The sequence below is a fragment of the Chroicocephalus ridibundus genome, chromosome 8, assembly GCF_963924245.1.
Source record: "Chroicocephalus ridibundus chromosome 8, bChrRid1.1, whole genome shotgun sequence".
Taxonomy (NCBI): domain Eukaryota; kingdom Metazoa; phylum Chordata; class Aves; order Charadriiformes; family Laridae; genus Chroicocephalus; species Chroicocephalus ridibundus.
In genome coordinates this window covers 28,389,012-28,411,903 of record NC_086291.1, presented here as the reverse complement: position 1 = coordinate 28,411,903, position 22,892 = coordinate 28,389,012, and the positions used below count along the sequence as shown (strand labels likewise).

The window sequence follows — 22,892 nt, the reverse complement described above, 5'->3', positions numbered from 1 at the left end:
AAATAAATATTACCATGCAAATTCGACAGCTAATCCGTCTTCCCAATAACTTTTTTTAATGCTTCAACTTCTTTGGCAACCTCAAAAAAATAGCATTTTAAAATCATATTGTCCCAGAAACACTTTTTTCTCCCCAAATAAAGGGGAGCTCTACGAGCTCCCAGGCAACAGCACTGCTGCTGCCGAGTTTTAAGCCCCACCCGAATCATACTTCTGTACTATGTCACATTACAACATATTTCACATAGTCTGTCTGGTGAAAATTCGTGGCCATGCTTTGAAATTTATTTGGATGAAAGATGCCATAAGAATGCAAGATCATTATCATTTCACTTGGGTATGTTTTTACTTTCCTTCTGGTCCCTAAATTATCGGTGGCATGGTGCTGAACTGAACTACAGTGCAGCTGTGTTCAGGCACTAGCATGAGTTGGTTTTGGTCCAAGGTAGAGTGATTTCCATTAACAGTAAAAGGATTTCTATGTCCAAAACACAGAATTCCTCACTATAGCTTTAGAACTTTATTAAACAAAAAAACCCCACAACAAAAAACACCAAACCCCAAAACAAAAAAAAACCCAACCAAACAAAAAATCCCACATTCTCACACATCTCAATAAAATTTTTATTCCAGAAGGTGTAAAAACATAACACAGACTTAACAGTGAGGCCCTAAATGTAAACCTACATGCTGGTGTACCACCCATGCAGAACTACAAGTCACTTCTCACAAAGTGAGAACACGGAAAGAGGACATTTTTGGGGTGAATCAAGGGCAAAAAAAGTTCTGGGAGAGTGTGGGGGCAAACCATGACAGCTCCCTGGAGATGACGACTGGCCAGCTGCTCAGCCCCTTCGGAAGGAGGTCTAGATGTACCTGTGTGTACTATGATGAGACAGAGAAAAGGATGCAAATAAAATATACCAGAGTATCATCCCAGTGTTCAAAAGAATGGTCTATCAGCCCGGTCCACATCCAGTGGATAAAGGCAGCTTTGCTGCTGTCTGAGCAATCTGTTATGAATATAAAATTCCAAATGCAAGAGGGACACTCAATTTTTCTGGTATCTAAAAAAAAAAAAGAAAGATCTTATGCATAACAATAATGTTTTACAATCTCTGATATAATCTTGGTGTAATAAACAATGCTAAGACATCACACACATTTTGCCTCTGGTTTACATGATACTACACACTGGCTACAAAAGACAAGGAAGAGGAGGATTCACACTGAGTTACCATTCATTTACCCCTTTCACACAAGGAAACCCCATTTTCTTTGAAGGGCCAGGCCATGATCCGATCACTTTGTGCTCCTTTCTTCACACAGCTGTACCCCCTTACAGTCCTGGCTATAGGAAGCTATATATTTAGAAAACAGATTCCTACAGCACTAGTAAAAGATGCAAGTTCAAAGCATGCATTTACACACTGTCACTAAACATATTTTTAATTAGCTTTACCAAGGCTAAATTTAAATCCAAGTGTGACTAACATGCTCGCAATGCTTCAGCCTGTTTCTAAAATGAAAACATCAAAACCAAAACTGTAAAACTAATGGTTTCTCCAGGGCTATTCTCTTTACAGCATCTCAGTCCAATTCGTATGCTGCTTCTCCCAGGCTTTCCGATGACACATAGCCACATTCCTTGCCAACACTTCTTTAACCCAACAAGTGACCTACATCTTCTAGCAGTCAGAAAGAAAATGCCAGTTTCTTTGCAGAGCAAGCTGATTTTCTTTTTGTTATTCCTTTCACTTATTTTTTCTTGAGAAAGCAAGCAAGATAACAGTCTTGCTGCCAACATCACTGAATGTTAAGATGCTACAACTCAGGGAGAACTTCTGCCATCCCAGAAGGATAGTTTAAAAAGACAGGCACCCTGGCTATCGGAGGAATTCCCAGTGGAGATCAATTGTGATACAGAATGTTGTTATGTTCCTACATGTCACAGGTAAACTGAAAGTATGCCAAACACAAGCTTTCGCACAAAGTCAGGCTGGCTGTAGGATGCAAAACGCAGGCACACACAGACAGTGCAAAAGCAGAACAGGTCAGTCACCAGCAACCTCTGCTCAGGAGGCCTCCCCTACCTCTTGCTGTTCCACTTAATGGAATGATCATTAGCAAGAGATGCCTCTGCACTGCCCTGTAGGAAGGGAGGCTGCCTGTCTCTCTCCCTAGTTCCATGTGACCTTGCAGGAGTATCCTACAGCCTTAATTTAGTGTTAATAACACCTCAAGATTAAAGCACTGCCACCCTGACACACTTGGACAGCTTGGAATGGGAGGTTTTAAACTCAACTGAGAGCATGATACTGCATTACAAAGCCAGATACCCCTCTAATTATGCATTTTGTATTTGGAACTGGGAAAGTAAAAGACTGTAACCTTTCAGGCTTCCATTTTAAAACTCATAATAAGCTCAGGTTTCAGTTTTGAGTGTCTGTTCCACACACAGCCTCTATTACCCAGCTGATGACTGCATCGAAGAGTGCAACTTGGGATATCCCTGGAGCAGAGATCTGTGCCTGAACCAGGAAGCAAGGAGAAAAATATTCCATAAGAAGTCATTAATAAGGGCTATGATGCTGTGGTACTATTATGCCCACAACTGAAGGAAAGGACAGGAGGAAAGGGCCTACTCAAAACGAAAAGGCAAGCTGAATGAGATGCCACGGCTTTCTTTGTGATAATTATGCGCCTGTCTACAGGTAAAATCATTTGGTTCCCTCTGAAATCTTCTATATATCTTCTTTGTGGGTCTCCAGCATTGGTAGGCATCTTCCACCATGCAAAATCAATGTGAGCACAGCCCATCTTTCTTCCTTCTCCATCTCCAAGACAGTTCCTCAGAGGAGACAGCATTCAGAGTAGACAATAGAGCAACCCAGTTACATAGGGAGCCTGTCAGCTCCTTGGGAACTGCTTTTCTGCTTCTGCCAAACATGCAGTCAAAACAACACCCTGGCCTTGGTCTGGGTGGTCGGGACAGGCTGCAGGAACCTGACTCCAAAGGCTCTGATTTAGCCAAAAGGGACCTACATATGCTATAAATCAAGAGACAAAACAGCAAGCTGCAGTGAGGACAAAGATCAGCCAAGTCCTTTCCTGACGGTTGCACAGGAAACTACACTTGACCAGAACATCTGGGACCTAAGAGTAAAATGAAAAAGAAATCACAGAGCTGGCTTAGAAGGACATATGGGAGGGAAGGAGCAGGCTCAGAGAAAATTTGAGGTTTTTCATGTTCCAAAAATGTTGATGGTACCAGGCACCACTTAAATCTCAACCCATATTTATGAGGTCAGTGTTGGAAAGAAAAAAATCCAAAGTAAAACTTCTTTTCTGACATATTATTCAAGTCAAACAGAAAGTTATGTCCTTGGTCTTAACCAGGATACAGATTAGTTGGACATTTTTATGATGTTTTTCTGACTGAACTCTCCAACACAAGCTTCCTTCCAATGTATGTGACTGTAGTGGCGTTTAGAATCCAGACTGGTGGTCGTATGCAGTGCGAGACAATCATTCAAAATTCATTTCTAAAACACCACAAAACTCTCAGAAGAGGTAGTTATCAAATAGCATCAGCATTAAGAAAAGACAGAAGTATCTAATGACAGATTTGGTACTTTTTGGCTTTCCCCCTTTCAGAATTTTGAAGGTATTTAAAGCACCCTTCTACAGCCGTTCGTTTATAGTTTTGGAAGAACATGTTCTGCTATACACAAAATATTAGCGCATTAAAGACCTCTTAAGACAAGTAAGGTTTTGCATCAATCTCTGCCTGAAGCTCAGCTGTGGCCAAAAAAAAAAAAAAAAAGACAGCAGAAACATGAATCTAAAATCTGCTCTAGACACATAACTAATGGCTAACTAAACCAGGCAGCACTGGCCATGAGGGAGCATCATATTTTTCTGTTATCTGGATATTTAAGACTCAAAGGAAGAGCAGTCTTGTGTCACCCATCAGTAGAGCAAGAAACTTGATGCTTGAGGACTGGCTCTGAAAGCTTAGCAGTCACTTAAAATGTGGAGATATAATCTCTAAAGGCCCCCTCTGGTGCACAGAGGCTCAGGGGAACTCCGTTCCTGGCTGCATTTCCTGTGACCTGCCCCAATAAAAACTCCAGAGGCAGAGTGCAGGTCTCTTCCTCGCTCCTTCATGGATAAAGGGCTCTGATAGGAAAGACACTTGCAAGCGTTAGGGAGCCCCTCCTCTCTCAAAGATTCATTCCTCACTGCTTCCCTCAGATTCCTCCAGGGCTGGCCACCCTCCCCTAACCCTTGGAAAGGTGATAAAGCACTCTAACTGGTTAACATGGAGGTCTACAAAAGTCACTTCATAGCATTTTAAAACCTCTTGTTTGCTTTTCATTTCTGTAATCCTCTTGTCCATCTGCCCATGCCACACCCCTACCTTTCACTGCTCGTTTTCTGTGGCACTGCATCTGCACTATTCTTCTTATACACCTGTTCCCCTTCCTCCAATTCTACACTAACATTTTCTAACACCTCTCTGCCACTTTTCTGCATTCACTTCTCCATATTCCGCTTGCCAGTGCGTATTCAGACATCTGCACAAACAAGGCACTCTCTTCATCCCTCTCCCACCCTCCCCGCTGCTCTCCTCACTCCCACCCGGCTTTCTCTCTCTGCCTCTAGAACAACAGCTTCAGATCTAAAATTCGACAGCTACCGCCTCTTTGCATACTGGTGTCTCCAGCAGCGGGAGAGACCAGCACCACTGCCTGCATTCAATTTGCCTTATAATCCTCTTCACTAGCTGATCCAGCTCCAGCGTTGGTGCTGTTGGATTCTTTGCTTCCTTCACGCTTGCTGGAGTACTACTCCACTGTCTCATTGCTCTGATGATTTGAAACTTTCTTCTAATTTCTAACAATTTAAACACAAGTCTATAGCTAGTGTGAATGGTTCTTTTTCCTCCCTTGTGCTTGCTCCCCCTTTTTTTTTTTATAGGTATTAATCATATACACCCTAAATCTTCATTTTGTTAACCTAACTAAGCTATAGTCTTCATTTTCTTGATGATCCAAAAAGTCCTCTCCTGTCTCCCTTCCAGTTTAAATCAACTTTCTCAAAAATGGCCAGAACTGTAGACTGTGAGCCAGGACACTCTACAAGGATCACGCTTCCCATCTCTGCTGGCAATAATCTAAAACAACCAAGTATCACATTTGCCTTTTCTGTTTTGCATCATGCTGGTGGCTCACGTATCCTGTGGTTAACTAATACACACAAAATTGGAAGGGATGAAGACAAATATATCATCCTAGAGCCTTTTTTCCTTACCCTCTTCCTTCAATTTTGCCCACTCCATAGTCAAGCAATTTCAGTATGTCAATTTAATCTCATTCCACATCTGCAGTCCCAGCTCCTCAAATTCTCCAGCCCTTGTTCCTCTTTGCAAGCAACCCCTTGAACAATTCTCATTTCTACCATTTGACAAGCACAGAAGTTTCTTCCCTGTGGTCCTCCTCTGATCCTTTCACTTGTCCAGTGCATCCAGTCCAACCTCGTAGCACTTTCTCTTGTACCTTTTGCCTTCCATAGGCCCATCACCCTCCTAGTCAAAATCTCTCAGTCTCTTTCAACTCTTTCCTTTCTTTTTCAACTAACTGTTTACTTTTCACTTTACCATTTACAATAAATCACTGTCTAGAGTTCACCTTTTCCAATGCCACTTATACTCCATCAGCATAGTGCTCCTAGTAACAGAAATTCATGTGCTTAGTAGCTGATCTACTTTTACAGCCACTCCTTTACTGTTCTTATCTGCTTCTGGCTACAGTAAGAGTCAGCTTGTCTCTGTTTCATTTCACGGGTACCTGGCTGTCAGTTCAAGATCAAAAAAAACCCTACAGAGCTCTAAACTTTTCACCTGTCTTTTCTGCTTTGTTGCCTTTTCTTTATGGACAATAGCACCATCCTGTTTGACACACAGGGTGCCAGCCTCCCTACAGGCTACCTTTACATCCTCAGAGGTAAGCTAAATCTCATTTTTCAGGTTCTTTCTGTGTCACAACTTTAAAATACAACCTTCTCCTTCTAGCCACATCATTAAAATTCCTTGCTGCACTCTCAAACTTTCTATTCCAGTTACCAATATGCCTTTCTCTCTAGCCTGACGTAATGCAATACAAAGTGATGCTGAATGTCCACTCAAAAGCCTGCTGCAGAAAGCATTCTCCTCATTCCTTATTTTGAGCATGCCATCCATCTATACAAACCCCTACCTTCTACATCCTTCTCTCTCACAAAGAAGTTAGGCCATGTACCTCAGTTTCCATGGCCTTCATGGCTTGTTCCCATTCTCCACATCATCTCTCTCAAGATTCTGGAGACCTCTCAGGGTCTATCCTGGAGACACCAAAACCCGGCTCATTTTCAAAAAAAAATGCCTTCATGCTTTCTCTTGTTAAGCCTGTCGTGTTTGGGAGGTATTCTCTCTCAACATCTCCGTAACTTACGTTTGAGTTGTGAAGTTTTGTTAAGACTCCCCATTACCCTGATGTCTACAAATAACTTGAGAAAAAACAGACTGTTGCAAATTGATACCACTGCCTTGGATTCCAATCATCAGCTGAGACAACACATGTGTACAGACAAGCCTCATTTGATATTTAGTCTGTAAGTTCTTTTTAGTCAGGATAGTGCTTCAGCACAGCACCCATCACGACACAGGGCTGCTACTAGGGCTTTTGATATTTCGTAATACTGTAGTGCCAAAAGTCTTAAGCCTCACTAAACATTTAGTGAGTAAGTATTTAGTGACAAAACCAGTAACTATTATTGTCATCCTTTGATGTCTAATTAAATTTAAAGCCAAGAAATTTGGTGTTTATACAAAAGCTTCACACTTTTGAAAGTTATGGAACTGCAGATGACTGCATAAGTCACAGCCTGTTTGTCTTTTTCTGTTATTAATTGTAGAATTTTGAAACACAAGACAGACATTTCTGTATTCAAATAGGCAAGTGTTTATAGTGCTTAAGCTGTAATCTTATGATTAGCTTTTAAACAGACCATTCTCTCATAACAGAGCCGACCATTCAAGAACCCTGTATGGGTTCTTCGGATAGAGTTTTAAGAAAGGTTTATTAGACTTCTCAAAACATAAAAGATCTAGATACATTCACTTACCGGCACCTGTACAAGAACGCATTTAAGCAAAATTTCAAGCTTCTGAGTAATTAAAGGAATTGGTAATAAAACCCAACACACTTAGAATAAATAAGACCTTTTATATTCCTTTCCACACAGGTTCTATGAAATTTTCAGTTAGATCTGCATCACATCAAATAATTTACCGTCTAATATTTCTTAGCTGAAAAGCCTCCAAATGACTTTACAAATGCAGCATCACTAAGAACTCGCTGCTGGATCAAACCCCTGCTCTGACACCACACAATATTTAATAGCCACATGCAACGTCAAGGGTTTGAAAGACTTGGGCTTTTTAAGTTACACGGAACCTGCCCTGGATGGATAAACCCCGCCAAGCTCAGTGCCTCAGAGAAGGACAAACTGCTAAGACCTTTACAGGACACAAACTGACACTGAAAAAGTAACTTTTTAAAAAGCAAAGCCAGGCAGGCATATAATCAGTAACAGCGTTACTACATTTGTTACAAGGAAGGCTCAATGCTTGCTGATGTACAAATAGGTTACTCCCAGGCTCTTGAGTTGACCTTGAGTCTTCAACCTAAGCAGGACTTAGACCACCACCAAAAAAATTAAGACTAACACTGATAAATCCAACAGCTTATTAATTTAGTGCTATGAATTTCAAAGCATAGAAAAAAAATCATAAACCCCTACAAACTGCAGATTAAAAACCAAAAATAAGTCACCTGATGACAATTATAAGAGAGACAATTATGCTTTTCAAGACAAAACTGCTGGCAGCAGGAATAGCTACTCATAAATAATGTTCTGGGTTAGAGGCTGTTTATTGACTTTAGGACCACAGTAAAGCCATTAATAAAACAAGACCACAAAAAGAGCTTAAAATACTTTATGTTCTGAAGAGTTTAGGGGAAACAAACAGCTCATATGTTCAAAAATATTTTTAAATAATACACATAAGATTTTTTACTCATGAAAGATGCCAGCCTGGAAGCTGAAGTCACCAATTTATACCCAGAACAGGTGCAGACTTCTGACACATTGCCTTCTTCCCCACAAACAGGGCTCGATTCTGACCTGAAAAACACTAACACTAGCCACAGAAAGCCAGAAGTCACTTCCGTGACCTTGAAGTCCCTTGTTCTCCTATTAAGCTCAGCACCATCAGCTGTGGTGATGACCTCAGGAACACATTTGGGGTCTTCCTTTGAGAATATGACCAACACCTGGCAAACTCTTTCTACATACAAGGAACAACTTAGCAGAAACAGGATAACACCCTACCTTTCTAAAGTACATTTATGGGACACAGACGTGTTCAAAGTGATCTCCGCCTCTTACACAAAACCACCAGCTGGGAAATTTAAAGGAGCTCAAGAGTACTTTCTACTATTTTTCGTGGTAAAAACAGGAGGCAGAGATGGGAAATCTGCCACTCAAAGGAAGCAGATTTTAAATTATCTGTTCTGATTAGAACTCTGTGTACTTCTTGGAAACACGGGAAGGGAGATTCTAAGCATTATCTGTGTGCAGGACAGAATTTGCTTATCTTTCTTGACTGTGGTTTCAGCACTGCTGTATTGCTTTATGTCATGGAACTTAACAAGAAAATTATTTGATATAAATCTCAGTGCAGTTGTAAAAGCCTTTAAAATACCAACCTGGATACTACATCAAACCAAGTTCCTATATTATTGCCTTTGATCCCAAAGAAAATATATAAACATAACAAAATAATACGAAAGTTATAGCCACCTCCTGAAGATCTGGCTCAAACTGACACAGCTGCACTGATTCCAGTGAAGTGAGGACATTTAATATCAGCTGGGGACTTGGCCTGACAAAGGTGAAGGCACTCAGCAGCATGCCAAATTGAGTGTGTGTGCATTTAAGCTCATTTTACTTACCACTGAAGCCCTCATGCTTTGAAATAGACCTTTGAAAAATAGCGCAGAGCTGTAATTCTTGCAGAAATGCAGACAATTAATTTCTCATCTGGCTGAGAAAGCAATACAAAAATGAGACCCAAACCTACATTCACTGAAGTTTTAAGGAAGTTTCTGCTAACTTTTGAGAGACCTTCATTAGTCAAAACACCATGACTATTTGTTTGGGAGACCTGAGATAGGTTTCTAACAGCAGAAATGAGCTATAGCCCAGTCTGAAATAACTGCTAAACGTTCAACTTCTCAAGCCATAAGATAAGATCCTTATTTATGCACTAAGTATCATCTGATCCATGGCCACAACTGGTCAAATCTTTTCTACATGTCAAGAAAAGAGGAAGAGTCAACACAAGGAGTTATTTCAGATGACCCACAGATAACTTCAGTGTTTTGTTTTGTTGTTTGTTTTTTTTTTTTAAATAGTGAGAGCAGTCAGTGCTAAAAGTTAATATCATAACAATTGGTGTGGAATTCAGCTCCCTGGAGCAGGCTCCAAAGTCCATAAGCAGCCTTCCAAAATGCCCCCGCGTCAGCTTTACTTACCCCTAGCCATCTTGCTCCTTTGTTGGCAGCCTGCTGAATCTGCACTCTTTTCAGGGTGACATGGTAAACAGCTCCCTCTTCTACCTCTTCACCCCCGTCCTGAATTGTGCTCTGCCAGGAAAAGGGGAAACAAAAAAAACAACAACAAAAAAAGAGTAAGAGATAGAGGAACGTTTTCCCTCTTCTGGTAACCACAATCTATACCAGGTGCTCTACTGCTTCATGCAGAGCCGAGGGCAGAAGATGGGCTACGCAAAGTAAATACAACAATCGAAGCAATACAGGATACTTTCAGATTTAGGGAACACTGGAGATATTCTTGGCAAGTTGTCCTTTCCTGTGGTATCAAGATACCCTGACTTTCCATTTAACTATTTTTCCTAGACTAGCACATATTTTAAATAGTTGTATAAAGTCTTTTCTAAGGAAATAGTTTGGTTTTGATTAGCAGTCTTCTCTTCCTTCTCCCTCCCCCCTTTTCTAAAGCAATTAATCTCTTTGGCCTTTCATTTATGGAAGGAATTGCACTTTTAAAAACTGTTGAATTGCTTAGGCAGACAGCCTTTAAACTTTGGAGCTAACAAGCACTTAAAATACAGCAACCTTTTATTTCTTTTGACAGGAGGGATCTAAAGCACTTGTGGTTTGCCTTTCCAAAACCTATTATTTCAAGCTACAAAAAACTTTACAGAGTCGAGGCTTTAAAACTCACAAATGACAGAAAGCAGGTAAAAAAAAAGAAAAAAAAAAAAAGAGTGGAACGTCTTCCAAAGTTTAACCGAACATGTGCTGCAATGACTCCTCATTTCCTAGATTATTAACAGTACAAAAGAGCGCAAGCCGCTGCAACACGGACAGAAAACATGCATCTGAATTTCTCCAAAGGGACTCGTCTAACTTCCCTCTCCGGAGCGCTCCCTCCCTTCTCCCGGTGTCAGACACATTCACTCACTCACTCACACCCACGGTTACTGGTGGAGACGAGCATCCCTCGGAGGAGCCGGGAGGCTCCGGGAAGCGGCGCCCGGCCGCCCCGCGGCTCCGGCACCCCGCGGGCAGGGGAAGGGGGGGACGGGACACCCGGTTACCATTTTAGCTTTCCACAGCAATTTCATTCTCGATGCCTTCCCGGGCGCCTCGACGGGGCACGCCGCCGCCGCCGCGGGCCGGGCCGGGCCGAGCCGTGCGGCCCCTCGGCTCCGCGGCGCGGGAGGCGGGAGGGCGGGCGGCCGCCACAGGCCCCGCCTCGGCCCGGCCCCAGCCCCGCCGAAGGGCTTCCTGTTTACCCTGGGCAGCCCCAGCCCAGAAGTTGCGGCGGATTCTGTCGCCCCTGCCCGCAGCCGCGCCGGGACGGGCAGCGGGGCTGCAGCTCCCCGGGGGACCCGCCCGAAGCGGGGCGTTCGCCCACCACCGCCCCGACGTCCCTCTAAGAGGAGAGGGACGGAGTACGGAGCGTCCCGCTCGGCTGCCAGGGGGCCGGGGCACGAAGGAAACGCCTCCTGGCCCCCGGCAGCCATGGCCCCGGCGCGGCCGGGCAGGGCAGGGCAGGGGGCGGCCGTGCCCCCGGGCAGGTGCGGCGGGACGGGGCGGCGGGCCCTGCCCGCTCCTGGTGGGTTTTGAACTCCTCGGCAGTGAAAAAAAAAAAAACCAAATACACGCAAGGCAGGAATTTTAAGCCAGGCTTAATTAAAAAAAAAACTCAACAACCTTATTTCTACAAGTTTAAACGTTATCGTAAAGCCCAACGCCGCTGCTAGGGCGGTACCGCAGGTCGCGGCAATCCCGCTCTGCGGAGGCGTGAGGAGCCGCCCAGCACTCGCCCACCGGGCGATTCCGGTGGCCCGGACAGGAGCTGAGAGAGGCCCTTCCTCCTCCTGCCCGCGGCAGCCAGGCAGGGGGACCATCCCGTGCTGGCTGGGGGCAGCCGCAGGCCCCCACAGTCATACTGCCCACCTACCTCTTAATACAGACTGAACGCACGACATCCTTACTTTTCTTCTCTGGGAGTCCCTTGCTCACAGACGAGCCTGTATGAACCATGGCCATCTTCACTGCACGAGCTGCAGACAACAGCATGCTAACGCAAGAATCTCAAACCACCTTAAAAACACTAATTTAATTTGCCTCTGGAGCTGCCTTTAGTTACCCGGGGTTTTTTTTTTTGGACTTATAAATGAAAGCAGAGAGGAGTTGAGTGCACAAACTACTGTACAAGTCAACAAAAAGAAGTAAAAATTGAACCAGAGAGTTCAGATCTCCTGAACCTCAGCACTAACAGTAGTCTATTAACATATTTATACACAAGTGTTACTACCAATTAGCTGAGGAGCAGTGCTGGTTCGGAGGGACTATTATCACTTGCAGCTGTTAGCATGAGGAAGCATATGAAAGCAAGGAACATTATTTTAAGCTATGAAACCAAGATTGAGCTGTGGCGTCACGGGTGAACTGATATGATTATTTGCCAGGCTGTGCATTTAGTTTATTTGTGTAACATTTAAATGATCCAGAATATGCTGAGGCAGACACAGACGTTAATAATCTGACTAAAACGTATTGTAGTATACAAATCAAAGTCTAGCTTTTCCAAAGTCCCCTGGCTTCTCCTGTAAAAGTGCACAGAGCATTTTGAATGCTTTAGATTTTGCAAGCCAGTTTTCCACATCATAATTTTTAGGTGCAAAAAACGGAGTCTGCATTGAATTCATGCAGCTAGCCCAGCAGGCGTGCAAGCCATTTCAGAACAAATTGCTATTGAGCAGGACAAACATATGTTAGCACATGAAAATGGATATCCAGCTACAAGGAACATAACACCAAAGCCAAATAATTATTCTGCATTGAAAGAAAAGCTTTACCGTGGTACGATGCTACAATAAGAGGTACTACCATTACTTTGGATGGCAGTCACCAACACCCAGCAGTTATTTCTAGCTATTTCTTTAACAGTAAGAAAATGGCAGTGAGTTAATACAGTGGGAGGAGCACACACGTTTGACTCAATTGAGCTTCTGTGGAATCACGCTTTTCAGACTGGGTCCTTAGGAAACACCTTCTTATGGAGAGACAAATGCAGTACTTTTTCTTTAAGGTAGGGCACAAGCCCTCTCATGGGTGATGTTTCTGAATCCTCTTGGTCACTGACAAGCGGCAGAGAGAAGCTCCCTCAGGAAGCAGTGCCAGATGAACGCATCCAGCTAGCAAGTAGCAAAAAGCTACCCTTTTTATTGATTAGGTTTGCCATTAGTCCTGCTTAGGGTCAGACTGTTTTCCAGATTATTTTTAGTTAGATACAGTGCCCAGACTTTGTAACATCAAACACAGACACACCTTCCTTTAAAAAACATATATATATATATATATAAAAAAATCAAAATCACAATGAAAAGTTACAGGAGGGACAGTAATCAGGCATATAATTCTGTAATTACATCAAACTGCATCCTCCTTTTGTAACAGTATTTTCAATTTACACGTTGCCTTTCGTCCTAACCGACTGCAAGGACTGCACAAACAAGACAGCGTATAAAGCACCACTGGCGTGGGGTCCCCCCTGGGCTCCTGAACGAGAACCTGCGACACGCACAATGGCATGCAGGGCAACAAGGGGAGACACAAATTTTGGCCAGGGTGATGAGTTCCATATGGCAACAGACACGTCTTGTACAAGAACAAAGTGCTACCTACACTCTTCCAGATTAGAAGCTGAAGTTTCATACAGTCTAAATCACATACAAATGCTAATCTTTACCCCTAGATCTCAGCTCCGCCAACATGCACCTGAGATGGCAAATTGTTGTTATCTGGGTTTTTCCAGCGTCATCCACCCTCTGCTGTCACAGGTGCTAAACGCACTTGTGAAGGTAGATATATTTAACAGGCAGCTATTTCCAAGCTCAACAGATTTCTGAGTGAGTTTTGAAGATGATACATTTACAATGGGATATTTGGATGATATATCGTGTCCTCAGACAGGAGGGAAGTTTCAGAATTAGCCTGAAGGAAAAATTCGTTGTCTATGCTAAGAGTTATTGCTCTTTAAGGATGAGGCAAAAAAAACCCCATCCCAATATCAAAATAGTCTGTCTTTTGTAGAAACCTTCAGTATTTATTTGACTGAATCTTAATCTAGTTATTTCAGTTACCTATCCCTTAAATTAGTTTACATGATTAAGCTTCTAGAAATTGTTTCCATTAACTAGTTTAGCTGCAAGGGGAAAACTGCAAGACGGCCAGAACGACACACAAATTAATTTAATCTTTCTTTAGCCCCTACCTAGTAGGCCAGTTCAGAAAAGCACGTAAGCAGTAGCTTTACTTTAGCCTGAGCTTAAAACATTCATATCAAAGGAACTAAATTCTTAAGATTCTTTGATGAACTAGATCCTAGACCCTGAAATCAAAGTGAATCTCAGGTTCAAACCTCTGTGGGGCTGAGTCTTATCCCCACAAGAATTACATCAAACGTTGCATTGCAAGAGCCCAGCAGTCACATTTGCAACAGATTTTCAGTGGAAAGCTGTTTATCCAGATCCTCTGCCAATTCTAATATTTGCAGTTATCTGGTTCCTTGGAAGTCTGGGTTGTATTAATAACTGTCCTACTTGGGAAAAGCATATTTGTAGGTTGGGGTGGTATCTTCATTAAAGCAGCTGACAGGGAATGGGATAGTGTTTTCCAACATAGCGTGCCTTGCTTATGCCACGGTATTTGCTTGTTTTCCAGCTAAACAAAGAGGTCAATTTAAATATACACCCTCTTTCGACAGACCTTGTCCATATTTATCTCATCAGATCTCATAGCTACACCAATGTTGTTACATGGAATACAAGAAATTTCTCTTGGGTTGGCAGAATATTTCAAAGCAAATGAAACAGACCGTAGTGACTACAAGTTTAACAGAAGGACCCATTTTAACTCCAACTCCTGTCATTACCTTTTACCAAAACATACACGTCTGTCATATATGTATTTATTTGATCTTTTAGAGAGAAAGGATTATGCTCAGTCTACGCTTCTAAAAATCTGCCTTATATCCAACACTGATTATTTAATACTTGAAAGGCAGAAAAGCATATGTTACACTTAACTTCCACTTAGTTGCATTCTAAGACTATTATGTAGTGTTCAGCTGCCTATTTGAGACCAAGAGACGGGATCAGAATGCACAGGAAAGCATGAAGACAAAGCAAGCTCTGATTAATCTAAAAGATGTTCTGTAGAGATTTCAAGGAGCGAAGGAAGCATGAAAAAGAACAAAAACAGCCTGCAACTCAGTTTAGTAGAACTGTTGTTTTGCTCTTTCACCAGACTTTAATCATGAAACCAATCTATACTGATGACCACACTCATGGTCAACTTTGTGTTAAATATTTGGTTCTTTCCAAATCATGTTCACACGCAATAACTACATTCCTGCCATAATCAAGCCCTGCGTCTGCCCTTTCTACTGATTCAGAATTGCTCCTCTAATACATCTGAGCATGTATTCCCTCCCCCTCGCAACAAGAAAGAAATACAAATCCACTTGCGAATGCAACCTTACACTTTTCACAGTGAAATGTTATATAAGAAAATACTTTGGGGTCTGGAAAGTTCTCAAACGGCAGATCATTGACCACTTACAGCCCAACAAGAACTTGACGACTATCCGCAGAGAAATAAGTTAGTCAGAGAGTGATGATTTTTCCTTGTTTTCAGCTGTTGCTACAGCTGGCATACAGACACTTTCATGAGGAGACAAAGCAAAAAACCTATAAACCAGCTGGAAATAAAGAACAGCTAGTCTTACTGCCTCTTCTAGGGGCCTAACAGAAGGAGAAGAGGAAACAGAAGTCAGAGATGATACCCAAATAAGGAAAATATTTGGGAGAGCAAGGGAAAAGGATAAAGTAACCAGGTGATGTAAGAGTCGTCCCCAGACAGCTTCTCCATGAGAGAAAGGCACCATGCAGCCTAAAAGGAAAGAAGCCAGGTATCAGGGATCTCCATGCAAATTAGCTTTCCTGGGAAAGGATGCTCAGTGGGAGATGGGAAAGAAAAACACACAACTGCCTCCTTATTTTTTTTCCAAAAAAGGGAAAACACCCCTTGCTTTACAAGAAAAAGTAAGTTAGGCCATGGTTTCAAGATGTTCCTTTAATGGCAGTGCCAGCTCAAGCTGATTCCACTCCCTGGTGCTTGATTGTGCCAGAGCCCAGAATTGTTTGCACATTGGATGTGCTAGACATTTCCTAGTAACCATGCCTTTGCATTAAATATTTTTCCAATATTACATTTTTTTCCTTCTCTTTTCTTTTTTTCCAAGGACCAATGGCTATCACCTCAAGGGCACTACAGCACAGTGTTCTCCTGGAGAATCTAGCTGTTCATGGCTTGGATGGGCGTACACTTCGCTGGGTAAAAAATTGTCTGGATGGCCAGACCCAAAGTTAAATCCAGTTGGCGGCCGGTCACAAGTGGTATTCCCCAGGGCTCAATGTTGTGGCTTGTTCTGTTTAATATCTTTATCAACAACCTGGATGAGGGGACTGAGTGCACCCTCAATCAGTTTGCAGACAGCACCAAGTTGGGTGGGAACGTTGATCTGCTGGAGGGTGGAAAGGGTCTACAGAGGGGTCTGGACAGGCTAGATCGATGGGCTGGACAGACTGGAGAAAAGAAGGCTGTGGAGAAACCTTATCACTCTCTATAACTCCCTGAAAGGAGGTTCTAGGGAGGTGGGGGTCGGTCTCTTCTCCCAAGTAACCAGTGATAAGAGGAAACGGCCTCAAGTTGCGATGGGGGAGGTTTAGAATGGATATTAGGAAAAATTACTTCACCAAAAGGGTTATCAAACATTGGAACAGGCTGCCCAGGGAAGTGGTGAAATCGCCATCCCTGGAGGTATTTAAAAGACGGGCAGACATAGTGCTTAGAGACATGTTTTAGTGATAGTTTTTGTCAGTGTTGGTTTGATGGTTGGACTGCATGATCTGAAAGGTCCCTTCCAACCTGGGCAGTTCTATGATTCTATACGTATGCAACTGTTAATTGTAAGAGAGGATTCTGCAAGACTGTCTGTTCATCCTGTAGAAAATACAAGAATCTATCATGTAGAATAAAGCCTGTCCAGAGAGACACCTCTGCAATGGATGATGCATTAGAAGTGCATGCCTACAAAAGGAAACAAATACTGTTTCTATTAAGACTATCTCATTAATTATTATTTGTCTGGTTTCTTTATAACCACATTTAGTTCTTGCTTTCTGTTTATGGCACATGCCTCAATTTGATAACTAACAGCTGTTGCAGACTACAGGTCTTGAGGTTGAAACTATTTACAAAAAATAAAAATCACACACAAAAGCTACAGAATACAGAGACTATAGGAATGCAAACACAAATCAGTTTTATATTGTGTTTTAGTGACTGTGGACTCTGACCTGTAGCTTGGCTACAGAGAGTTCTTTACCACAGTTACCATAGGAAAACCACCTGGTAGTATTCCCTTACATTGTGCACACCCGAGGTCCTGCTTTCCACTCGATGATGCAGTTAGTTTGTCAGGGAGTGCTTTAGATCTGCTTAACAGTCAGCGTGCTACAATCTCCCCTGCACTGAAGAACCTTTCCAGCACAAAGCACCTCCCAGGCACTCACCTCATGCACTCGTTTCCATCAGCACAGGGGTAATATTTTGCACATGCTGCGTGCTGATGTAGAGGGGAACAGAGCTGAGTCAGGTCCTCCCTCCTCCTCATTTGAAAATAAATTAACTTAGGCATTTATGTTCTTTAAATGCATGAGATGCACTGTCACTACATGTCAGCCAGTAAGAAAAATTGTTGGGGCCAAAATTAAATCTTAATTTCAAACCACTACCTAATCAAAGCAAAAGAAACGTTACGCTACACACTCTACACCTGTTCTTCCACTGTTTGCAACCTTTGCAATCCTTACTCCTATGCAAAAAGGGAAAAACAGTGTTCCCCACTCACTCTGAATGGCGCTGAAAGATGTGCCAATGCCGTAGCAGCTCAGTAAAGAACCAGATACACAAGTGCGTCATAATCTGTCCTCCTTGACACTAGAACTAAGTAGAAGCCTTCAAGTAATTGGAAATATTAAACAGCTTCATTGCAAAATGCCAGAGGAAACGCAGCAGAGCTCCCGTACATAAAACTAAATTAATGATTCATAAGGCTGCATAATTAACAATGCTAAGTCAAAAATTTATGTAGTTAAGGAAGCACATCCAGCCTTTCCTTGACCTCTCATTCCGCATGTGATTGCAATTAGATAGGCATGCACTGTTTCACAAACTATGCTCTCCAATAGGCTATGGCATGCTTTTGTATAATCTCAGGTCGAGGTGGCATATCCCCTTTAGGAACAGCAAGTCCTGAGACTTCCATTTGTTAAGACTTCAAAGCAATGCTGCTTGCAAAACCACAGTCACATCACTGGTAAAGAGCACCACCTGCAACGTCATATAGAGAAACAACAGCGAATTTTACTCCCTGTCCCCTGAGCCTTTTGATTCAAGAGTGTGCAGTGCCAGTGTGCCTCAGAGTCTGGTCTCATACCTGCCCCTGACTCAGTCTGCAGAAACCTCTCTTGATTCCTTGGAATCAACCTGCAGGAGCAAGGGCAGCAGGTCCTAGGAACTTGAGTGTCCCTTGCACATATCGCAAAACACACAGAAACTTTTCTTAGGCCATAGGCACTTTGCGAGGCCTTCCGTTCCTTTTCCAGCCCCACATGTCCCTGCTGCTTCAAAGCAGTATCTTTCTGTAGTTTCGTGCTGTGGAAGTAGCTACTCAGGTGTTCACAGCAAATCCTCTTGACTGCACCCTTCACAAGCTCTGAAGGAAGAGACAAAACCCTGACGTGCATGCTGAGTACATGGGTTTCTAAGGCTCATAACTCAGTCAAATCAAAGCCAAAACTAAGATACTTCACAGTTATGGCTATTTCAATGCCAAATTTTAGCACACAGGCCTCAGCCACTCACGCTGTAGAGCTCTTCAAAAGAAGGCAGCAAAAAAGTCTTTGTGGAAGGGAAAAATAGTTTTCCGCTCTCCTCATACTCACACATGGATGAAATGTTTTTGCTCAAACTTTCCAAAAAATTCACCTTTGAGCAGAGTCCAAGGGCCTCATTTGAACAATTTTAAAACTTTCTGCAAAGAATAAATACTTTAATCATATAAAAAGGCATTGCTCAACTACAAATTTGACTGTGGGTAATTCTCCTGACGTCAATTCCATTTCTCCCAATTTACATTGTCATGAGACCAGAATCAACCCCACTGCTTACACAGAACCAACAAAAATTCTTACTCCCTTCTCCAGCAAAAAGTTATGGAGGACTGAAGAGAGAAGGCTAATATATCCAGCAAGCATTATACACCTATTAGAACAGTGACAAAAATAACAGTGCCATAGAAGAGCAGAGCAAAATGCCTAGCCCTGTAAGCTTCATACCAAAATCTTTGTGTGACAAGATACATGAAATACGGTGAAAGGGAGAGCTTCGGAAGCATTTGAGGTGGAAGAGGACAAAGGCTCTCCATCAATCCTCTCCGGCCACGGTCAAACAGAGCTGGCCTTGCCATACACCAGGGGTCCAGGACGAGCTGGTGACTTCAGCCAGAGGGAGCTTTGGATCCTGTGGCGGCCCTCGCACCAGCACAGCCCATGTCTTGCTCAGCTGGTAGTCTAGGCTTGGAATTACACCTGAACTGCCTATGAGTTGCATGAGTTTACTGCCCTTCCATGATAATTCAATCCTATCTCAAAAAAAAAAAAAAGGTAAATACCATGTCACATGGTAACGTCACTCAGTGATTTCTTTGTAAAGAATATGGTACAAAACAGCTATAACAGGTCAAGGGTTTAGGCCTGAAGAGGCAGTGGCTGAAGCATTCAGACACTGCACAGTGTTTGAAACAAGGTTATCCTGGGGGATAGCGGGGTGTTAATGAAGTGAAAGTTGCTTATGCTGTTGTGATCTCTCCGTTTGTAAGCAACGGGACCATATTCCTTTATATTACTATTGCTTCATAGAGGAATAGGCAGGCGGGCATATAACGGAGAAGACAGGGAGATGGAGCTCACTGATTTCTTCCTTTTTCAAGGAAAGGACTGATTTTCCCATCTTTTACGCACACATACACACACACTTCTATTTAGTATCCTCAGTATTGTAACCACCAAGTTTTCTGCCACACCTCTTAGGCAGCATCAAAAAATAAGTCCAATAAACATGAGAAAAAAGAGCTTGCAGACACTTTGATATAAATGGGTCATTTTGTTTGTACCAGTTGAATTAAGGAAAAGAAAACCCCTTTCTTGATTTGTGAATCAAATGGTTCTCATATACAAGTGTCATTCAAAAGTTGACTCCTCCGTGTTTCAGATCTTTTCCTTTGCACTAACTAAGGTTTAATAATTACATTGGTCATGGCACAAACATGTATTGGGTTGATTTAGTAAAATTCTAATTTTCCCTAATTGCTCTCTCTTCTCCATAAACAGGCTGACTCTCCGTAAGAAGCTTCTTACTTTGAATACATTTACAAATTTGGGATTTATATTATTGGTTAGTTGGTTCTCAATCCTCCCCCTCACTCCCAAATTACTTGCCAGAGCCATGTTCTTTTCTTGCAAGCTTCAGTTTCCAGAACAAGAAATTTAACTATTTGATAAAAATGACCTCTCAAGACTTCCCATTTACAAACACAATTTTCTTTTTCCCTCCTGTTCTGTCTCGTTTTGCTTTGGTTATAGACATATTGCACATATGCCTTTTATGGCCCGGTTACAGTATGCCTAAACAGTATAAAACTCTGTTGACTATGAGGATTTTCATCTCCTTAATTTTCACTCTAGAGTCTTTTTCATTTTTCCTCTTAAAACAGAAATATTTCCTCCCCTAGAAGTCTGTATCACTCTGCTATCCTTTAATCCAAGCACTCCCCAGAGGACTCTGGGCTTAATAATTATATTGGAGTGTCATTATTTAGGATACTGCGAGTACTTCCCACCCTATCTGGGGCCTCCTGTTCCTCTGACCAGACCTTTGCCAGCTAGCTCTGTATTTATATCTAACTAGTTCAAAGCCCAAGGACTTTGTCCCTCCCACCCATTGAGTTATAATCAGATGGCATGTCTTAAGTTTGACTCATTCACTTCATGCATACTTAGTTTCCAGAAAGAGTAAATGAAAAGTTTCAATTTGAATGCTGTTCCTACAACAAATCCTAGTAATCACATGTTTTCAATGGCATTATATACATTAGAGATCACAACTAAAATGTCTGAAAGTAACTCCATAGCTTAAGCTTAAAACATGAGGAAAATCTGCATAAAAGCAACCTTGCGAGTCGTGAACCCCAGACAAAGTTTGGCATTTCTGAATGTTGTGCACAAACACAACACTCTTAACCTCTAAGAGGCCATTAAAATAACAGTGGTAAATTAATTATAAATCCTTATATTACTACCATAGTTTATCTTGCTTTTTTGTTCTAAATGACCCATATTAAACCTAAACACTATGTCTGCCTTTATTGTGGGACATATTTAAAAATACTCAGAAATTCCCATTTTAAGAAGCCTGCTGAATGCCTCTCATATAAGTGAGCTCTTCTGGATACTGCAGATTGTTGAACACTGTGGACAGATTTCTCAGCCAGATCTAAAACAGATTCTTACAAGCTTTCCTGTAAGACGGGCACTCTGGGCTCAAATCACAATACTATTAATCCAAGCCAACAAAGGATTCCCACTAGCATAACAGAAACCAGAACATCGGCTTCAATTCAGCTCAGAGCAAAGACATGAGAAAGAATCTCATTTTCCAGTTGGCTTGGGCTACTGACCCTACCTTTTTCCCAGTAAGCCAGAGTTGTCTTTTTTTCTTCTCTTCATTGGGTTAAAAGGGAAATAATTGAAGTGAAGGAGGAATTCAGCGTATCTATGGGTCTCTTGTTTTCTTAAATGCTACATTCATTCTATCTGATGTTACCAAATCCTACAAGGATTTTATTACCCTCTTATAGCCCTGCTACAGAGCCAAGATGACACCATTAAATCAGACTCCTACTCCACAGCTTTCTTTTGAGCACTGTTTAGATTTGCAGGGAGGAGCAAAGAACAAGAGAATTGTAAACAAATATGTAACAATTAACTTTAGAAATATATACGAGTTCCTTTGCAACCACATAATGTTTTTCCATCATACATAAAACTGGAACAATCAAAATTTCAGGGCTTTACTAACTACCACAGCCTTGAATATAGAAATCTCTAAATTGCAAAGGATATCTTTCCAGCAGAGTGCAATAAAATCCAGGTTTGGGGAGGCTGGGGTTTGGCTTTTTTGAGTTGTTTTTCTGTTTGTTTGGTTTTACTTCCTCCATACCTAAAATACCGCATAGTCAGATACAACAGTCTGTACACCAGTGACTTGCCTCCTGCAGGCTGTCTGGACTTTCCACGTCCTCTTCAGGTTCTTTGTTCTTTCGTCTTCTACTAAATTTCCAATGAAATACCTTTCTGAAGGACAAATTCAGTGCCTGTTTGAAAACAACAGAAAGGTCGTTTTGAAATGCAGGTAGTAATACTTTTACTTTTAAAGTCCATTAAGTTTCTCTCTCTCTTGTGAAACACAACAATTTAATTAGATCATTACACAGATAAAGAAGATGCTCGGTAAGGTTCGTTAAATGTGGTGCCAGCCACTCACCATCAGTGGCATGGTTACATACACCCAAGCCCCCTTCCTAGCTCACTGAAATTTCTGTTTTTTCTGACACTAGAGTAAGCACCGCTATCACAGTGGCCTAAACCAGTAACCTAGAGAGCACTCTGCTTCTCCCTCTTGAGTACACTGCATATGTAAGTGCAGGGCTAAGGCTCCCTCAAACAGGACACCTCTAGATTAAGAAAATGGGTACTAAACATGTTTCTGGAAGTGACCTATTTTGCTAGGGGAGGCAAAAAATGATTTTACCACCATAAGTCATGTCCAACCTTTTCCATCTATGCTATTATGACTCTTGTCTTGCACCTATTGCAAACTGAGCTTTCCAAAGCCTGTATTCTTACCCTCCAGATCAGTCAAAATGCAGCATTAAGATTTTCTTTCTCACTCAGGTATTTAATATTCACTTTTAAGATCCCTTGGAACTTGATCTCTCTTCTGACTCTCCTTAATTTCATCTCTTAGAAGTTTCTCACCTCTGCTGATGCATCTTCTCACAGA

At 42.1% G+C, this 22,892-nt stretch overlaps 1 protein-coding gene across 1 annotated transcript in view; it reads right to left on the bottom strand.

The window, feature by feature from the left end:
* RGL1 (ral guanine nucleotide dissociation stimulator like 1) overlaps positions 1-11,067 on the bottom strand; it is a 77,683-nt gene extending 66,616 nt beyond the window's left edge. The window contains exons 1-2 of the mRNA XM_063345310.1: positions 10,730-11,067; positions 9,642-9,752 (exon numbers count right to left, since the gene is read on the bottom strand). Coding sequence (XP_063201380.1) covers positions 9,642-9,752; positions 10,730-10,756 — 138 coding nt within the window. The 5' untranslated portion in view covers positions 10,757-11,067. The remainder of the gene's footprint in view (positions 1-9,641; positions 9,753-10,729) is intronic.
* Between the last annotated feature and the right edge of the window lie 11,825 nt (positions 11,068-22,892).